The 20,329-nt window shown below is 41.3% G+C and overlaps 1 protein-coding gene across 4 annotated transcripts in view; it reads left to right on the top strand.

The window, feature by feature from the left end:
• Positions 1–20,329, top strand: part of SPAST (spastin) — a 68,610-nt gene that overhangs the window by 33,573 nt on the left and 14,708 nt on the right. For all 4 annotated transcript variants that reach the window (XM_070069271.1, XM_070069269.1, XM_070069270.1 and 1 more), the window contains 5 exons: positions 8,741–8,815; positions 9,556–9,627; positions 17,453–17,528; positions 17,745–17,836; positions 17,977–18,056. In XM_070069271.1, the coding sequence (XP_069925372.1) occupies positions 8,741–8,815; positions 9,556–9,627; positions 17,453–17,528; positions 17,745–17,836; positions 17,977–18,056 (395 nt within the window). The remainder of the gene's footprint in view (positions 1–8,740; positions 8,816–9,555; positions 9,628–17,452; positions 17,529–17,744; positions 17,837–17,976; positions 18,057–20,329) is intronic.

The following is a 20,329-nucleotide window of genomic DNA, read 5'->3' as shown; positions in this document are numbered from 1 at the left end:
AAGTGGAACAGCCGGGACTCCAACTGGTGCCCATGTGGGATGCTGATGCTGCAGGCCATTATGCTACAGCACCAGCCCCAGATTTAATGTTTTTAAAGAGACAAAAACATTAATGATTGATGCCAACAAGATATTATAGAAAAGAAAAATAATATCAAGAGTTGTTAGGAGCTGGCACCGCAGCTCAATAGGCTAATCCTCCACCTAGCGGTGCCGGGACACCGGGTTCTAGTCCTGGTCGGGGCGCCGGATTCTGTCCCGGTTGCCCCTCTTCCAGGCCAGCTCTCTGCTGTGGCCTGGGAAGGCAGTGGAGGATGGCCCAAGTGCTTGGGCCCTGCACCCCATGGGAGACCAGGAGAAGCACCTGGCTCCTGCCTTCTGATCAGCACGGTGCACCGGCCGCAGCGCGCCAGCCGTGGCGGCCATTGGAGGGTGAACCGACGGCAAAAGGAAGACCTTTCTCTCTCTCTCTCTCTCTCTCTCACTATCCACTCTGCCTGTCCAAAAAAAAAAAAGAGTTGTTAGGGCTGCTATATAGCTGAGGTTTCTAGAAGGTAATTTATATAGAGAGAGGGCATAGAACATGAGTTGCCCTATGCATCTGTTCACCTGTATCTTCTGTAATATCCTTCATAATAAACTGGTAAGCATGCCTATTCAATACTCAGACCCACTCTCTTGGATAAGGGGGAAATTTGGAAATCTAAGAGGGGTTCCTGATTAACAAGGGAATGCCTTGCTCTTAGAATTGCTCTTAGGCCTGTAACTACAGCACTCACAGAGATCCAAAACAGTACTCACTAAATATGGATTCTGTAGTTCAACTGTCCATCACTGACTGACTTTCTTCTACAGTGCTTCCACCACATGGTCCTCTGGACTGTACTTAAAAACTCTGAATGACAATTTGTTGCCTGCAGAGACTTCATATTTTTCTATTTTGATAGCACCTGTTGGAAATAACAGTGTTGGACAGAAGTGTGCCTCTCTTTTTTTCTTTGCATTGACTCTAACTCCTCTTCTTAAGAATTTATGGACAAATAAAAACCTCTTAGACATGGCCAACTTCAGAAACTGACAATACCTTTCAGAAAAAAAGTTCCTCATTCCCAATCCATTTTTGTCATTTATAGGAAAACTGTATGATGGTATAGTAATTGGTTTAAGAGGCAAATGAACTAGAGCTCCCATGTGCTGGTTCACTCTCCAAATGCTGGAAACAAGTCTGGTGAGCCACACTGAAGCCAGGAGCTGGGGATTCCATCCAGGTCTTCCACACTTGGGTTGCAGGAACCTAGTTGAGCCATTACTACTGTCTACCAGAGTCTATGTCAGCAAGAATCTGGAATTGGGGATGGAGCCAGGAGTTGAATCCAGGCAGTCTGATGTGGGACGTGGACATCTTATACCAGACTAAATACCACTTCAGTGTATTTTTTTATAATAAATCCATTATCTTATTATTTTATATTACATTGCATTTTACCATTTTTTCCCAAAGAAACATTTTCTTTAAAGAGTACAAATTTCATAAGTACAACTTTAGGAATATATTAATTCTTCCCACTCCTACTCCCACCCCACCTCCTCTTCCATCTCCCATTCCCAGTCCCATTCTCTGCTTATTTTTTATTTTTTATTTTTTTTGACAGGCAGAGTGGACAGTGAGAGAGATAGAGACAGAAAGGTCTTCCTTTTGCCGTTAGTTCACCCTCCAATGGCCGCCACGGGCGGTGCGCTGCAGCCGGCACACCGCGCTGATCCGATGGCAGGAGCCAGGAGCCAGGTACTTATCCTGGTCTCCCATGGGGTGCAGGGCCCAAGCACTTGGGCCATCCTCCACTGCCTTCCCAGGCCACAGCAGAGAGCTGGCCTGGAAGACGGGCAACTGGGACAGAATCCAGCGCCCCGACTGGGACTAGAACCTGGTGTGCCGGCGCCGCAAGGTGGAGGATTAGCCTAGTGAGCCGCGGCGCCAGCCACATTCTCTCCTTTTTATTTCTATCTATTATTATTACCAGACACTTGGTCTTATATATGTGATCCCTTTAACACTTAATCCTGCCTATATGATCACTTTAACATTTAAGATTTTTTTTAAAAGAATTATTTTATTTATTTAAAAGAGTTATAGAGGTAGAGCCAGAGAGAGAGAGAGGTCTTCCATTCTGCTGGTTCACTCTCCAAATGACCATAACAGCGAGAGTTGAGCTGACACAAAGCCAGGAACTTCCGGGTCCCCCATGTGGGTGCAGGGGCCCAAGCTTCTAGTATTGCTTTGTATTGGATATGAAAGATCAAGAATCAGAATAGCATTGAACTTATTTTTTATTTCTCAAACCTTCTTGGATATTTATCTTCTCCATTCTGACATTTTTACAATGATTTGCTTGATGTGTTTTGTTTTTTTTTTCCTTCAGTGTGTAACTTTCTAAATATTCACCCTTTAGTTCTGAGAATTCTTTGTTTTCCCTTTATTTGTTGTATTTTTCAAACACACAAGTGTGTGTGTATTCATTTATTTGAAAGAGAGAGAGAAAGTGAACTTACTGCCAATTCACTCCCCAAATGCCTAAAACAATTACAGCTGGGCCATACCAGAGCAATTCAGTGCCAGGAATTTAATTCAGGTTTCCCATGTGAGTGGTAAGGATTGAACACTTGAGCCACCACCTGCTGCATCCTAGGGTGACATTAGAAGGAAGCGGAATCAGAAGCAGAGCTGGAACTCAAACCCAGGCATTCCAGTATGGGATTCAGGGGTCACAAGAGGCATTTTAATTACTACAGCCAAACAAATCTGCCTTAAAAATTTTTTTACATAATTCATTTTGATGCTTTAAGATTTGTCTGTTTTTTAATTTATTTGAGAGGTAGAGTTATAGACAGTGAGAGAGAGAGAAAGGTCTTCCCTCCGTTGGCTCACTCCCCAAATGGCTGCCACGGCCAGCGCTGTGCCGATCCGAAGCCAGGAGCCAGGTGCTTCCTTCTGGTCTCCCATGTGGGTGCAGGGGCCCTTGCACTTGGGCCATCCTCCACTGCCCTCCCAGGCCACAGCAGAGAGCTGCACTGGAAGAGGAGCAACTGAGACTAGAACCCGGCACCCATATGGGATGCCAGCACCACAGGTGGAGGATTAACCAAGTGAGTCACGGCACCGGCCCCCAATTTGTTTATTTTTTTAAAAAATGTGTTTGAATGGCACAGTGACAGAGAATGCTTCCATCACTGGTTAACTGCCCTGAGTGACCCCAACAACCTGGGCTGGGCCTTGCCGAAGGTGGGAGCCCATAGCTTTATCTGAGTCTCCCACTGGTTATGATGAACTCAGGTACTTGATCCATTGTTGTTGCTTCCCAGGCACATTAGGAGGGAGCTGGATCAGAAGCAGAATAGCCAGGACTGAAAGTGGCACTCCAGTCTGAGATGTGGGAGTCCCTGTGCCCCAATGCCCACCCCATTTGGATGATTGTTGAACCCTCTTATATTTGTTTTCTGGTTTTAAATTCTTTTTAATCTTCATTTCTTTGTACTTTCTTTTACTTGCTAGGAGGTTTTGTAAAATTTATCTTCCAAACTGTTTCCCTGAAATTTCAGATAATTTTAGCTTCTAGAAGCACTTTGTTGTCCTGTGGTTTATCCTTTCTGTAGCTTCCTGTTCTTGTTTCAGAGACCCAGTATCATCTCTTATGTCTGTAAAGAATATTAATTGAGGCTTTTGCTTAGTTTTGATTACTACATTGTTTCTGTTTATTCTATATTTCTCTTTTTTCTTTTTGAGATTTATTGTTTTTCTTTGAAAGAGTGTCAGATGGGACAGCGCAGAGAGAGAAAGGGAGGTGGCAGGTAGCAGGCAGAGTTCTTTAAGATGGTTTACTTCCCAAATGGCTGCAATGGCTGAGGCTAGGCCAGGCCAAGACCAGAAGCCTGGAACCCCATCTGGGTCTCCCACCAGAGTGCAGGAGCTAAAGGATGTAGACCACCTTCTGTTACTTTCCCAGGCACGTTAACGGAGAACTGTATCAGAAGTGAAGCTGCTGGTACTAGAACCAGTGCTCTTAAACAGAGTTCTGGCATCCCGGGTGTCGGTTTAACTCACTGCTCCACAGTGCTGGCTCCTTGTTTTCTTTTTTTGCTTGAAACTTTCATTTCGGAAGCTTCTCTCAAATATTGGGTTCTCCATTCATACTAGAATGGAACAGAAAAAGAGTTGGGGGGGGCTGCTCAATTGTATGGGCAAATGGAGCTTTTTGATGGAGGGTGTTAATTACAGGGGCTTCAGGCAATAAGCCTGCTATTCACTTGGGTTTCTCCTAGTGTCTGTAGCTATAGCCCACCCTACCCCACTACACCCTATCAACTTGGGAAAGTTATTCAGATTGTCTAAAAAGACTTGGCCTCTTTTTTAGAGTATAAGCTTGACTGTTGGTGTTCTGGAAGACTGATAGAAGGAGACTTCATTTTCTGCTAGGGTTAGCCATATAAAATTGTTTTGTAAGTCAAAAATAGTTGAGTATCTTTATTTTTGGATAATGTGATTATACAGAAAATATTGAAGAAACTACTAAAATTATTAAATGACTATAGTAGCATTGTAGGATACAAAACTAAACAAATGCTTTCTTGTGTGATAGCAAGGAACAGTTGGAATTTGAAATCAAAACACAGTATCATTTACATTAATGAAATGAGATACTTAGGTGGATCAAACAAGATCTGTGGTGTAAGATCTTTGTAAAGAAAACTACCACACTGATACAGGAAATCGAAGATCTACATGAAATGAGAGACATATCACATAAATGGATAGGGAGACTAAGTATTGTCAAGTATCTTCCCAAGTTGATAGATTCACTCAGCCTCAAGCAAAACTGTTAATATGTGTATATGGATAAAGTAATTCTGAGTTTTATATGGAAAGGGAAAATACCCAGAATAGCTGACACAGTACTGAAGGAGAGCAAGGGTAGAGGACTGCGACTACCTGATTTAAGACTTATAAAGCAACACTAGGGGCCTGTGCTGTGGTGTAGTGGGTAAAGCCACCGCTGTAGTGTAGCTGTGGCGTAGTAGATAATGCCACCGCCTGCAGTGCTGGCATCTCATATGGGTGCTGGTTTGAGTCCCGGCTGCTCCACTTCTGATCCAACTGTCTGCTTATGGTCTGGGAAAGCAGTGGAGGATGGCCCAAGTCCTTGGGCCGCTGCACCGGTGTTAGAGACCCGAAGAAGCTCCTGGTTCCTGGCTTCAGATTGGCAGAGCTCCGCCCATTGTGGCCATCTGGCAAGTGAACCAACGGGTAGAAGAACTCTCTCTGCCTTTCCTTCTCTCTGTATAATTCTGACTTTCAGGTAAATAAATAAATCTTTAAAAGAAAAAGAAAATCAACACTAATGTCATTGATAAGGGAATAAATCAGTGTAACAAAGCAGAATACAGACTTAGATAAATAAAGGCAATTGATCTTTGACCAAGGAGCAAGGCAATTCAATGGAGAAAGAATAGACTTCAGCAAATGATGCTGCAACAACTGGATGTTCATCTGCAAAATTCAGATCTCAACAGAGGCTTCATATTTCACTCAAAAGTTGGTTAAAATGGATCATAAAGCTAAGTATATCATGTAAATTGAAACCTAGAGATAGCATGGTCAAAAAGCTAGGTGATCTTTAGTTTTGCAGTGACTCAGATACAGCACCAAAACATGATCCTTGAAAGAAAAAAATTGATAATTTGAACTTTGTTAAAATTATAATCTTCAATAAGAGGCTGGCATTGTAGCTTAGTAGGTTAAGTTCTTTTTATACCCTGGCTACCAGATCTTCATCAGATAATGTGTTTTGCAAAGATTATCTCCAAGTCTGCAGTTTATCTTCATTCCCTTAATATCTTCCACGTAAGTTTTTTTGTTTTGTTTTGTTTTTTTTAATTCATTTATTTTTGAAAGTTAGAGGGAGAGACAGAGATCTTCCATCTGCTGGCTCATTCCCCAAATGGCCGCAAAAACCACAGCTGGGTCATTCTGAAACCAGCGGCTAGGACCTCCCATCCAGGTCTCCCATGTGGGTGGCAGGAGTGCAGGCACTTGAGCCGTCATCTGTTGTTTCCCAGGAGCATTAGCAGGGAGTTGGGTTGGAAGCACAGTAGCCAGGACTCAAACTGGCACGCTGATAGGGAATTGTGGCTGTCCCAAGAGGTTTCTCAGTCAGCTTCGCCACAGTGCCTGCCCTTGAACATTATACATTGTTAGGTAAATTGCACATTAAAAATAACATACCAATGCATCTTATTAAAATAACTAAAATCCAAAAGACAACACTAAATTCTGGCAAGGATGTAGAGTAACATGAACTCTTATTCATTGCTAATGGAAATGCAAAATGGAAAAACCACTTTGGGAAACTGGGAATTTCTTACAGAACTATAAATATACTGTTAACATGTGATCCTAAGTTAAAACTTAGATACATATGAAAACCTACATGTGTTTCTAGCAGCTTTATTCAGAATTCCCAAAAGTTGGAATCAAGCAAAATGTCAAATATTCGGTGAATGGATAAATAGACTGATAGATTCATATAGTGGAATGTTATTTAGCAATAAAAAGAGCTATCAAGTCATGAAAAGAAATAAAGAAATGTATATTGTACAATGAAAGAAGCTGATCTGAAATGGTTACATACTGTTGTGATTCCAACAGATGACTTTCTGGAGAAGACAGAACTGTGAAAGCAGTGTACACTCACAGATCAGTGACTGCTAGAAATTCATGAGGAGGGATGGGGGAAGAATGAATAGGTAGAACACAGGGACCCTAAAAAAAAAAAAAAGATTGTTTTATTTATCTGAAAGGTAGAGTTAGAAATCCTCGATCTGCTTGTTCACTCCCCAGGTGGCCAGGAGCCTGGAACTCCAGACCTTCCATCTGCTGCTTCACTCCCCAAATGACCACAGCAGCCATGTCTGAAAAAGGCTGAAGCCAGAAGCATGGAATATTATCTGGGTCTTCCATGTTGGTGGCAGGAGCCTAAGCACTTTGAACCATCTTCTGCTACTTTCCCAGACACATTAGCTGGACACCAGTATGGGTTTCCTTTTAAAACAGTGAAACTACTCTGTACAATACTGTAGTGGTGGATACATGTTGTACATTTGTCAAAACCCATGCGTTAGTGAATCATAATATGTAAACTACGGATGTTAGTTACTAATAATGTAAGAGGTAAATGTTACGGTACTTTGGGTTAAGCTGCTGCTTGGTGTGTCTGCATCCCACATCATAGTGCCAGCTACCCCATGTCCATTCCAGCTTCCTGCTAATGCATCTGGGAAAGGAATAGATGATGGCCCGAGTACTTGGGCCCCTGCCAGCCATGTGCGAGACCAGGGTACAGTGCTTGATTCCTGGCTCCTGACTCCCATTCTGACCCAGGTCCAACTGTTGCAGCCATTTGGAGAGTGACCCTGCAGATGGGAAATCTCCATCTCTCTCTTTCTCAGTCTGCCTTTCAAATAAATAAATCTTTAAATAATAATGTGTGAATATTGGTTTATTAGTTGAGACAAACGCACCACACTGATAGAACATGTTAGTAATAGGGACAATTGAGGAGGTAGGAGTTGTTATATGGCAACTGTGTACATTGTAAATTTTTTTGTAAACCTAAAACCACTCAAAAAAAAGTACTAAGAAGTTGAACATTAGCCATTTCATCCTAAAAGTACAATTATCTCTAGTGTCTATAGATTGTTCTAGAACCCTTGCAGATACCAAAGTCCTCAAATGTTTACATAGCTTCAATAAAATGGTATAATATTTTCATATAACCTATACACATCTTCAATACTTTAAATCAACTCTATTGTATTTATAATACCATTTAAATGTTTTGTAAATAGTTTCCATACTGTATTTTTTGGGTAATAATGATTAAAAACACCTGTCCTTAATCAATGCAGACATAATTTTTTCCCCCAAATACTAACATGCTTGGCACTCTGGCAGTGTGGTAGAGAGCTGAGTATACATAGAGCTTCACTGATGCGTGTTTTCAGCCTGGTGCTACCTTTGACTCCTGCCGTGCCTGCTGTCCCTGAGTCTTAGACTGTGGTTCCACTTGTCTAGAGGATAAAACTCCTTTGGTTGTGGTTGGTATCTGCCTGACTGCTCTTGATGGAGAGTAGGAACAGGAGTTGATCTGTTGGTGTGGTTTTTGTGATGCCTGCTCCTTGCAGGGTGTTCTTTACCATTAGCTTCCTTATTGTGTCTGGGTAATCCTTTCACAAGCAGGCACTCAGCTGTTCACTCCACTCTGCTAAGTAATCTACCACATTTTATTGTTTCTTTTTACACAAAGTTTTTTTTTTTCACTCAGAAATCTCCCATGTTACCTCCTTTCCTGTTTTTATTTCCAAGATTTACATACTTCTAAGTATTATTTTGATGGGATTTCTGATGAAGAGAAAATTACCTGTCTTCAAACTGGCCAGTGTTGACTGTATTGTTTAACCTCTCTGCTTTCATTTTGGTCACTGAGGATTTGATGAAATTTCATCCTGTTTTCTTCTGTTCTTAATTATTATACCACCTTATTATTTCTGTGTTCCCTTTAAGGCCATGAGCACCTCTGTTTGGGAGGATGCTGTTGAAAATCAGTGTTTCATATGTGACAATACTTCAAATGTTTAGGAAAAATGGTCTCCAGAATCATGGTTGTGAACTGAAGTGTGTATTTTAAAGTTGTTCACAGGGCTCAGAGCTCCTGCCAGAGGATTGTTACTGTTTGGTCCTCCTGGAAATGGGAAGACAATGCTGGTGAGAATTCTTTTCAAATTTGAATATTCTGTTGAGACATTAGGAATAATATGAAATAAATAATATAAATTTTATATTATTCCTGAGTCCATTTATGGCTTGCTTTTTTTCTGTGATATGCTTAAGTTCTTAATGCAAGAATACATGGGAAACCATGCATGTCAGCCTCAGTAATATGTTTTTTGGTTGATTGAATTAAGTGTATATGTTCATTAGTTTCATAAGTAAGATATTAAAATTGTTACCTTAGAAGTCTTACCTTACTATACTGGAATAGCTTTCTGACCCTTTATTATTTATGGCTTTACTGGTTGTGTTTAAATAATCAGTGTTGCACAGATTTTTGTTTTGGTATCCTTTTACCCCACTTTTTTTTTTTTTTAAACCAGGATCAGGGCTGCCTCTTTCCTTTGCATAGCTCTTCTAGATGGGAAAAAACAAACAGCTGATTATCTTCTCCTAACCATCTTTCCAAACTAAGATGATAGTAGCCTTCTCTCTCCCCTCCTCCTCTCCCCCTTTCTTCCTCTCTCCCTCTCTTCCGTCTCTCAGAAGAGGGTGGAAAGAAGTCCAGTTCTTCGAAAACCCTTCCTCATTGCTGAGAAGGAAATGTGTTGATGGCCACTTTGCTGGGAATTTTAAATCATTTAGATTTTTAGAGAATCTCTTCTTGCACTTAGAAATGTTGCTATGTTTTTTAAGATACTGAACTAACATATTTACTATTACAATTTTTAAAGGCTAAAGCGGTAGCTGCAGAATCAAATGCAACCTTCTTTAATATAAGTGCTGCAAGTTTAACTTCAAAATACGTGAGTATTCTTTTTTTAGTATTGTCAAGCTTTAAAATACTACTTCATTGTCACTATGTTAAGTATAAATGGTAATATTTCACAAAAATATTTTTCTGTGAGTCTTATCTTTTATTTACATATGATGCAAATTCAGTTTTTTAAAATATTTTTCTATTTATTTGAGAGGTAGAGCTACAGAGGGAAGGAGAGACAGAGAAAGGTCTTCCAAATAGCTGGAGCCAGGCAGATCCACAACCAGGAGCCAGGAGCTTCTTCTGGATCTTCGAGGCGGGTGCAGGGACCCAAGCACTTAGATCATCTTCTGCTGCTTTCCCAGGCCATAGCAGAGAGCTGGGTCAGAAGATGGGCAGCTGGTACACATATGTGCAGCCATACCCACATGGGATGCCAGGGCCACACGCAGTGGCTTAGCCTACTGCGCCATTGTGCCGGCCCACGAGTCAGTCTCCAAAGGAAGAAATCATATGTATTTGTTGGGCTCATTTAAGTTAGAGATGTTGGAGTAGACATTTGACCTAGCAGGTAAGATGCCTACCATACCAGATGTGTACTTTATTAGAGTGCCTGGATTTGATCTCCAGTTTGATCCCTTGATTGCAGTTTCCTGCTAATGTGGACCCTAGGAGATTGTGGTAGCTCAAGTAATTATGTTCCTGCCTTCTGCTTGGGAGATCTGTTTTGGATCCCAGCTTTGTCCCAGTCCAGCCCCACCAATTGAAGGCATTTGGGGAGTAAAGCCGTGAATGTGAGCTCTCTGTCTCTCCATCTGTGTGTCTGTCTCTGTGCTACTTAAATAAATTTAAAAATAGATAAAGTTAGAATTGTGGTGTCATATGCTGTATTGGTTTGATAGGGCTGTTTAACAATACAGTATCATAAACTGGCTGGTCTAAATGATAGAAATGTCTTGGCCAGGATCAAAGTGTTGACAGGGTTAGTTCTTTCTGAGGTCTGTGAAGGAGAATGTATTCAGGCCTCTCTTGTAGCTTCTGGTGGTTTTCTGGCAATCTTTGGCAGTCCTTAGGTATGCAGATATATCACTCTGATCCTTTATCTCCACGTGGCATTCTTCCTGTATGCATACCTGTCTTTGCCTTTACATTTTCCCGTTTTATAAGGTCACTGTTACATTGGCTTAGGACCCACCTGAGTTACATCAGTGTAAATTGATCATCTGCAAAGAATGTGTTTCTACATCAGGTCACATACACCAGAAACACATTTAGCCCACAAGAAATGCAAGCACTTTCCATTTCAGCTTTAGGTAAAGTGGATATCTCAGGGGCACCACTAGATATTAAAAAGTAGGGCTTGAACTAGATTTCTGATTCTAAAATAAAATATGACAGATCTTCCCTCTTTTCTTTGTTTGAGAGACAGGGAAACGGAACTCCTCTGTCTGCTGGTTCACTCTCCAAATTCTTGGATGAGTTGAGCTCAGCCAGGCTGAATCTGAGAGCAGGTCACTCAGTCTAGGTCTTCCATGAGTGTAGCAGGGACCTGTTGCTTGAGTCGTCCTCTGCTGCCTCCCAGGGTGCACATTAGTAGGAAACTGGAATCAGGAGTAGAGCTTGGACTCCAGCCGAGGCTCTGCAGTGTGTGGGCATCCTCAGCAGCATCAGCTGCACCAAGCATCAACCCCCTCCACCTTCTCTCCATCCCATTTTCTCTAAATTATTTTGTACTACGATTTAATTTTCTTTCTCTGCTCACTTTCCGTTGACCTTATGAGCCACTTGGGCTTAAGGAGAGAAGTTTGGTGTGTAGAACCAGTGTGTGAATAGAATTAACTATACTGCAAAACTGCAAAATAGATAGTGTTGCACAAATTTGTCTTTTTCTCCCTTTCTTTCACTTTTCTGTAGCTGCCCAATGGTCTTAGTCTTTCTTTGCCCCTTATCAAAACCTTCATGGTTGAAGATGTTTTGAAAGATCTGTTTAAAAAGTGAAATGTGAATCTCTGATGGAAGAATGTATTTCCTTGACTTGACTTTGAGTACACTGAGATACACAGTTGGTCATCACATGGTTTAGGGACAGTTTCTCTCCATAAGGGGCTCAGAGGGTAGCTTTAGTGCTGTGAATTTGCCACAGTATTCAGCTTTGCTTAGAAAGAAACTTAATTGTTAACAGCACACCAAGAGCAGATCTACGTCTTAGGGACAGGTCAGAACTATCCCTGTGATTTGATGTATAGGAGAAACATACAAGGTTGTTTAATAGGCAGTGAGTTAAAGAAAGGCAGACTTGGGTAGGCATTGTGGCACAGCAGGTTACACAGCTGCCTGCAATACCCACATCCCGTATGAGCACTGGTTTGAGTCTCTGCTGCTCCACTTCTGATTCAGCTTCCTGCTAATGTGCCTGAGAAAGCAGCAAGATGGCACCCTACTTCAGTCTTGCCACCCAGATGGAGTTCCAGGCTTTTGGCTTCAGCCTGGGCCAGCCCTGGCCATTGCTGTCATTTGGAGATGGAAGATGGATCTCTATTTCTCTCTCTTGCCTTTTTTTTCCCCCTCCCTCTCTAACTCTGCCTTTCAAATTAACTTTTTTTTTTTTTTTTTTTTGACAGGCAGAGTTAGGCAGTGAGAGAGAGAGAGAGAGAGAGAGAAAGGTCTTCCTTTCCATTGGTTCACCCCCCAGATGGCTGCTACGGCCGGCGTGCTGCACCAATCCGAAGCCAGGAGCCAGGTGCTTCCTCCTGGTCTGCCTTGCGGGTGCAGGGGCACAAGGACTTGGGCCATCCTCCACTGCCTTCCCGGCCCACAGCAGAGAGCTGGACTGGAAGAAGAGCAACCGGGACATAATCCCGCGCCCCAACCGGGACTAGAACCCGGGTTGCTGGTGCCACAGGCGGAGGATTAGCCAAGTGAGCCGCAGTGCTGGCCTTCAAATTAATTTTTTTTAAGAGGCAAACGACACTTCAGCAATCGTTTGAGTATTTTGTGTCATTGTGCTAAAATAGCCACTGTCTATATCATAGAAATAACACTTCCATTGGAGCTATAGTTTCTCAAATCTGTTTGCTAAGAACCCCTCTCACCTCTGGGCAATTCTTCAAATATGATTAGACTTTTTGCTTCCTTGGGACTTTATCAGGAACACTACTTTTTTCTGGTTATTTGAATTCGTTTTTCAGGTGAATGAATGAGGTCAGGGGAAATGTTAAAACCTTCCCTGAGGCCGGTGCCATGGCTCACTTGGCTGATCCTCCGCCTGCGGCACCAGCACCCCAGGATCTAGTCCTGGTTGGGGCGCCAGATTCTGTCCTGGTTGCTCCTGGCTTCAGGTCGGCGCAGCGTGCCGGCCTCAGCGGCCATTTGTGGGGTGAACCAACAGAAAGGAAGACCTTTCTCTCTGTCTCTCACTGTCTAACTCTGCCTGTCAAAAAGAACATCTGATCTGTTTTAATATGCTATTGCTGAATACAAATATAAATACAGGGCATCATGTTCTTGTCTACATAAATCTCATTACAAGTTAGTAATAGTATGTAGATTAAATGTTTACAACATAGGGAATTGTAAATAAATTTATCAGTTCTCCCCCATCCATTTGGTCTTCCACAGCACTATCATTGTCTTTGTGGAAATGACTAATCATTAAAAAAAAAATGGATTTCAGCTACAATAAGGTCATAGTGCTATATATCAAATAAAATTAAATATACAAATCAAACCTTCCCTGACCTTGAAACTTAACCCCTTTAAAATTCTCCTAGAATCATTTTTCTCTCATTTGTGATACTGTAGTTATCATAGTTATTGATATGATAAAGTTATTTCAGTTATATCCCGTATCAATGTCACCTCCATTGGAAGGCAGTCACCATGAGGACAGGAGCTATTTGCATGCCTTTGATACTGCTTGTGTCCAGAGTACCTGGAGCAGTACCTGGCAGTTAGTAGGCACTAAGTAAGTATTTGTGGGATAAGTAAATAATCATGTGAGGTGCATATGCTGTGTAACCTGTTTTCTCAATTAAGGGAAGGGAGTGAAGAAAAATTCAGTAATGGACTCAGGACCTCATAATCATGAAGGAGGAAACTAGGATTTGAGCTCCAGTGGATTCTGATTTAAGAACTTGAGCCCTTATTCAATATTTTATAGCAACCATTCTTTTAAAAACTTTAAAAATGTATTTTGTTTATTTGAAAGGCACAGAGATACAGACAGGTATCTTCCATCTTGAGGTTTGCTCCCCAAGTGCCTGCAGGAGATAAAGTGGAACTGAATCTCTACATGAGTGGCAGGGACACAAGTAGCTGAGCCATAACCTGCCATCTGCTTTGTTGCACATTAGCAGAAAGCTGGAATTGGGAGTGGAGCCAGGTCTCAAACCCAGGCACTCCAATATGGGATGCGGAGGTCCCACTCGTGTCGTAACTACCCTACTTGTCACCCTATAGCCATTCGTTTTTTGTTTTTTTTTTTTTTAAAGATTATTTACTTATTTGAAAGGCAAAGTTAACAGAGAGGCAGAGAGAGAGGTCTTGCATACACTGGTTCACTCCCCAAGTGGCCACAATGGCCGGAGCTGCACCGATCCAAAGCCAGGAGCCAGGAGCTTCCTCTGGGTCTTCCACACGGGTGCAGGGGCCCAAGCACTTGGGCCATCTTCCACTGCCTTCTCAGGCCATAATCAGAGAGCCATTCATTTTTATCCATACTTGTTTTCAGAAGTATTTTCTCTCATATTTATTGTTTTTGAAACCATGTTAAGTCCATGATTTTAGCTCCCAGTCCTGTGATGCCTCTTACATATCTTGAGGCAAGTTTATATTTCAAAAATATTTTTAAAATTTAAAATGCAAGGCCGGCGCCGCGGCTCACTAGGCTAATCCTCCGCCTAGTGGCGCCGGCACACCGGGTTCTAGTCCCGGTCGGGGCGCCGGATTCTGTCCCGGTTGCCCCTCTTCCAGGCCAGCTCTCTGCTGTGGCCAGGGAGTGCAGTGGAGGATGGCCCAGGTGCTTGGGCCCTGCACCCCATGGGAGACCAGGAAAAGGACCTGGCTCCTGGCTCCTGCCATCGGATCAGTGCGGTGCGCCGGCCGCAGCGCGCCGGCCGCGGCGGCCATTGGAGGGTGAACCAACGGCAAAGGAAGACCTTTCTCTCTGTCTCTCTCTCTCTCACTGTCCACTCTGCCTGTCAAAAAAAAAAAAAAAATTTAAAATGCAATATTTTAAAATTTTTATATACCAGTGTGCAGAAATCTTATATATCCTTCCACATATATAGTAACTTAATGTTGTATCTACTTTTTTTTTCTTTTAGATTAGGTATTACCTGAGTTCTCTTCCTGTGGTTTCATTCCAGTTTGTCAGTATGCTTACAATGTGATAAGAATGAATATTTTACCTCAGATATGATCTTGTTTTTGAAGACATAAAAGAAGGCATTGTTTAATATCATATAAGATGCTCTTTTTTTTTTTTTAAGATATTTATTTTATTTGAGAGGTAGAGTTACAGACAGTGAGAGGGAGGGAGCGACACAGAGGTCTTCTTTTCGTTGGTTCACTCCCCAATTGGCCACCCGGCCAGAGCTGCGCTGATCTGAAGCCAGGAGCTTCCTCCCACACAGGTGCAGGGACCCAAGGACTTGGGCCATCTTCCGCTGCTTTCCTAGGCAATAGCAGAAAGATGGATCAGAAGTGGAGCAGCCGGGTCTCAAACCTGCGCCCATATAGGATGCTGGCACTGCAGGCGGCAGCTTTACCCACTACGCCACAATGCTGTCCCCTCCTCTCTCTCTGCATTTACTCTTCTCTCTGCCAACCACTACACTACTAACATCAGAGGCAAAACTAATTTGCCTTTGAGTAGATGCAATGTCAATGTAATCAGAGAGTGTTTTGTGTGTGTTTGGCTTCTGTCATCAGCATTATATGTATGATTTTTATCCAAATGATTACACACAGTTGTAGTTAAATCTTTACAAGCATACTTAGTTCATATTTTTTTGATTTTTAAAAAACATTTATCTATTTATTATTTGAAAGACAGAGTTACAGAGAGGCAGAAACAGAGAAGTCTTCCACCTGTTGATTCAATCCCCGAATGGCCACAATGATCAGAGCTGAGCCAATCTGAAACCAAGAGCTTCCTCCAGGTGTCTCATGCGGGTGCAGAGGCCCAAGCACCTGGGCCATCCTCCACTGCACTCCCTGGCCACAGCAGAGGGCTGGCCTGGAAGAGGGGCAACCGGGACAGAAACTGGCGCCCTGACCAGGACTAGAACCCGGTGTGCTGGCGCCGCAAGGCGGAGGATTAGCCTAGTGAGCCGCGGCGCCGGCCTAGTTCATATGTTTTTAAAGTATTATTTTGTTTATGATTAATTTTTAACTGATATTCACATAAATGTTTTCCACAGTCTACAAAATTTTTGTGAGGTTTGGTCTTCAACATGTCAGTACTAAACTGAAAAATTAGTAATAACAGACACTGATAAAATAATATTCTTTTGTATTCTGTCTGCTAAGTTGAATCTTATTATTATTATTTTTGAGAGGCAGAGTGGACAGTGAGAGAAAGGAAGAGAGAAAGGTTGAATCTTTTATTATTTTTAAAGGTTTATTTGAAAGAGTTACAGAGAGAGAGCTCGAGATCTTCCATCTGCCAGCTCACTCTCCAAATGGCTGCAATGGCCAAGGAATGGGGAAGGCCGAAGCCACAAACTTAGAACGCCGTCTGGGTCTCCCACATGGGTGACAGGAGCCCAAGTACTTGTGCTATCTTCCCTGCTTTCCCAGGTGCAATAGCAGGGATGTAGATCAGAAGTGGAGCAGCTGGGACTGGAACAGGCACTCAGATCAATTGCCAGCTTTACAGGTGGTGGTTTAACCCACTGTGCCACAATGCGGAATCTTTTCTCGATTTTATAAAGTAGTTAAGTAACTATGAAGTAATACTTTTTCCTCATCACATTTTGTTTCCCCTGTGAGATTTTGCAAGTTGTTACTTTGAAATATTTTGTCACAGCAGTATTGTGAAAGTGAGTTTTTAGGATGTTCTTAGTAGAGCAGTTTTGGTTTAGGAGCAAACAATCCAATTTATCTGCTTCTATAAACATACCCTGCATTCTAGAGTTTAAGGAGTATGTGTAGCATTTCTTTGCCCTAGCCTTCCCTTTGTTCACTAGTTTCACCTAAGAAATCCCACTCTTAAATGTTAGGAATGCAGGATAAAGGAAAACAGAAATATACTTCAATTTTTAAACTGCTTATCAATGTCCTTAAAACATAATAAAATAATGGGGCCAGTGCTGTGGCATAGTAGACTAAACCTCCACTTGTGGCATTGGTTCTAGTCCCAGCTACTCCTCCTCTGATCCATCTCTACTTAATTGCCTGGGAAAGCAGTGGAAGATGGTCCCTGCACCCACATGGGAGAACTGAAAGAGGCTTCTGCCTCCAGGCTTCAGATCGGCTCAGCTCGGGCCATTGCGCCATTTGGGGAATGAACCAGCAGATGGAAGACCTTTTTCTCTGTCTCTCCCTCTCTGTATGTAACTCTACCTCTCAAAATAAGTAAATAAAATCTTAAAAAATAATAACACCAATAAAATACTAAGTTGAAAAAAATCTGCTTAACCCATGCTTAAGGGAAAAGCGTGTTTTCTAAAATAAGGGACAGTTTATTAACACCCTTCCCCTCTCCCCAATTTCTCAAAACAAATCTTTCCTTGCTGCAAAGAAGATAAATTCCTAGGTTCTAGATTTTCAATTATGAAATTTAAAAGACTTGGATTTTGTTAGATTTTATGTGTATATTTTATTATGTGTATTTTATGTGTATAACAGTATATGATGCCTTCCTTTAGGTGGGAGAAGGAGAGAAATTGGTGAGAGCTCTTTTTGCTGTGGCTCGAGAACTTCAACCTTCCATAATTTTTATAGGTGAGACCTTGGTTGCCAACTTTGTTGAATATTTGTGAAATTTCCCTGTATGGAAATGATAGGAATGATTATTCAGAAATAAAAGGTTTAAAGAAGGTATGACTAAAAACTAAGAATTCTGTAGGACCCAATATTTAAATATTAATAAGCTAAATTAAGCTGAGGTGATGACATGGCTTGACCTTTAATTAAAGTCTGTCCTTGTCTTTGCTGTAGATGAAGTTGATAGCCTTTTGTGTGAAAGAAGAGAAGGCGAGCACGATGCTAGTAGACGTCTAAAAACTGAATTTCTAATAGAATTTGATGGTGTAAGTGTCGATGATATTTTCAATGTAATAGTGTTATTGCATGTGTATTTTCCTACTGAGTGACCCAAAATAGAAATATAAGAAACTTATTATATTTTTCTTTATCTAAAAGTACTGAGAAAAACTTTTTTGGCTTGTAGGTACAGTCTGCTGGAGATGACAGAGTGCTTGTGATGGGTGCAACTAACAGGCCACAAGAGCTTGATGAGGCTGTTCTCAGGTAGGGAGATGGATGTGGAAGCTCACACATCTGTTAAGGACATATTTACTCACATGTTCATGCCACACATTTATGTTACTTTCTTTCCTATTTTATTTCTGGCCTCTGGTTAGACCAGATCCACCATGACATAAGGAAAATTTGGTCTTCACCTTATGGTTTTAGATAAATTACTCTCTGATGCTGGGTTAATTTAAATTATCTTTAATTTCCAAAATTGCTTCTTAGCATCTTTTATTTGGCTTCATGAGAAGCTGGTCAAAGCAGGGTTCATGAGAACTGTTGGATATGTTTCAGCAAATTTATTCCCTTGGTGCTGGAAAAACAATTGGACTCAGCATAAAATTTTCGCTGTTGATTTTCTTTCCTAACGAATGTAACTTTGCTCCATTGTTCCTAGGATTGGGCATCAAAAGTATAAAATTCTGAATCCAGGCTTATTTTGCTTCACATCTGTAGATTAACATATTTTTTTCTTTTTGCTAGATATAATTTTTAGTCATAGAAATCCAGTTATTTGAAAAATCTATTGATTGATTTTTGTTTCTTTTCCCTGGGACTTAATGCTTCTTAAATTGATAGTTTAGAATTTCTTTGGGAAAATTTATTTTGAATGCTATTTTTTTTTTTTAGTTTATTTGCCTGGTTTTTTTCCTTTTGCACATAAATTATGATTGTATTTCATCTTTTTGGCTTCCATAATACTATTACTATTAAGTTCTTAAACTTTTTTGTTATGTTATATCCTGTCTTCCCAAGTCTGTTACTTTTCTTTCTTAATGGGTTAGTATCTGCTCTCCGTTTTACCACTTTTGTAATATTTCTACTTTTGTAGTCTTTTTTTCTGTAGTTCTCTTTTCATTGCTTTCCTGACCTGTGCTATATTATTTATCATCTTCTCTTATTTCTCTGAATCTTTGTATGTCATTTACTTAAGCTCATGCCTCATTGATATCTTGTTTCATAAAAAGATATTTTCTTAATTTTATTTCATGGAAATTATTTCATGGAAATATACTTGGTCATTATTTTAATCTGTATGCAAAGTCTTCTTGTTCATATTCTTCTGTTTTTTGTGGGTTTTGTTCTTCCTCATTTTGGCTTTTTCTTTTTAATGAGTACAGTTCTGTGTGTGTGTGTGTGTGTGTGTGTTTTAAGAGCTTATTTCTGGTAAATCTAGTTTTAGAAGGATATCCTAGGGGAAAGGGTAAGAAAATAAGAGATTGAGAAAATATGTTGAGTTATCTCTTTGTATGTCCTGGGCTAACAGGTAGTCTAACTCATAGTGCAGCACTTACCTGGTAATGAAGTAAATGTGTATGTAAATAAGAGATAGGGTTGATTTTATTTTTCATTAGCTAAAAATTAGTGGTCATCACAACTAGACAGCTTGTCATCCAGCCAGACTTAAATGCCTTCTTACAGAGATAAAGTGTGTTTGAGATTGTTTGTTCAGCCAGCCTTGCCTTTCCAAGTAGGGTTCACATAGTCTGAAGGTCCTAGCTAGGCATTATCTGTTTGAACGTGGGCAGTTGGTTTAATTTTGCATTGTAATCTGCTGTATCTGTTTCCCTTGGAAAACCGAATTCTGAGAGCCATGTCCATCTCTGCTGTGCAGATCCTGTGTATATCTGCCTTTGTTAGTATACGTTTTGCCATCTATGGCAGCACCTCATGTATTTTAGTTCTACAAATGCTTCTTAGATTGTTGATGGTAAAGTTCATATTTCTGTTAGCCTTTTTAATTTTAGTTGTTCTGTAGAAATCTCTTTATTTCACTTTATTTTTTTGCTTGTAAGCACTACTGCTATTAAAAGCATACATGTATATAAATGATTAGTTTAATTCCAATAGCATTGAATTAAGGAGTTTTAAACATTAGCTAGAGAATTTTTTTTTATTTTTATTTTTTTTTAAATTTTTATTTTTGACAGGCAGAGTGGACAGTGAGAGAGAGACAGAGAGAAAAGTCTTCCTTTGCCATTGGCTCACCCTCCAATGGCCGCCCCGGCCAGCGTGCTGGGGCCGGCGCACCGCGCTGCCGATGGTAGGAGCCAAGTACTTCTCCTGGTCTCCCATGGGGTGCAGGGCCCAAGGACTTGGGCCATCCTCCACTGCACTCCCTGGCCACAGCAGAGAGCTGGCCTGGAAGAGGGGCAACTGGGGCAGAATCCGGCGCCCCGACCGGGACTAGAACCCGGTGTGCCGGCGCCGCAAGGCGGAGGATTAGCCTAGTAAGCCGCGGCGCCAGCCCAAGCTAGAGAATTTTAAAA

Source organism: Oryctolagus cuniculus, chromosome 2, assembly GCF_964237555.1.
Source record: "Oryctolagus cuniculus chromosome 2, mOryCun1.1, whole genome shotgun sequence".
Taxonomy (NCBI): Eukaryota; Metazoa; Chordata; class Mammalia; order Lagomorpha; family Leporidae; genus Oryctolagus; species Oryctolagus cuniculus.
Note: the sequence above shows the minus strand (reverse complement) of the source record. Positions and strands in the feature narration are given on the sequence as shown.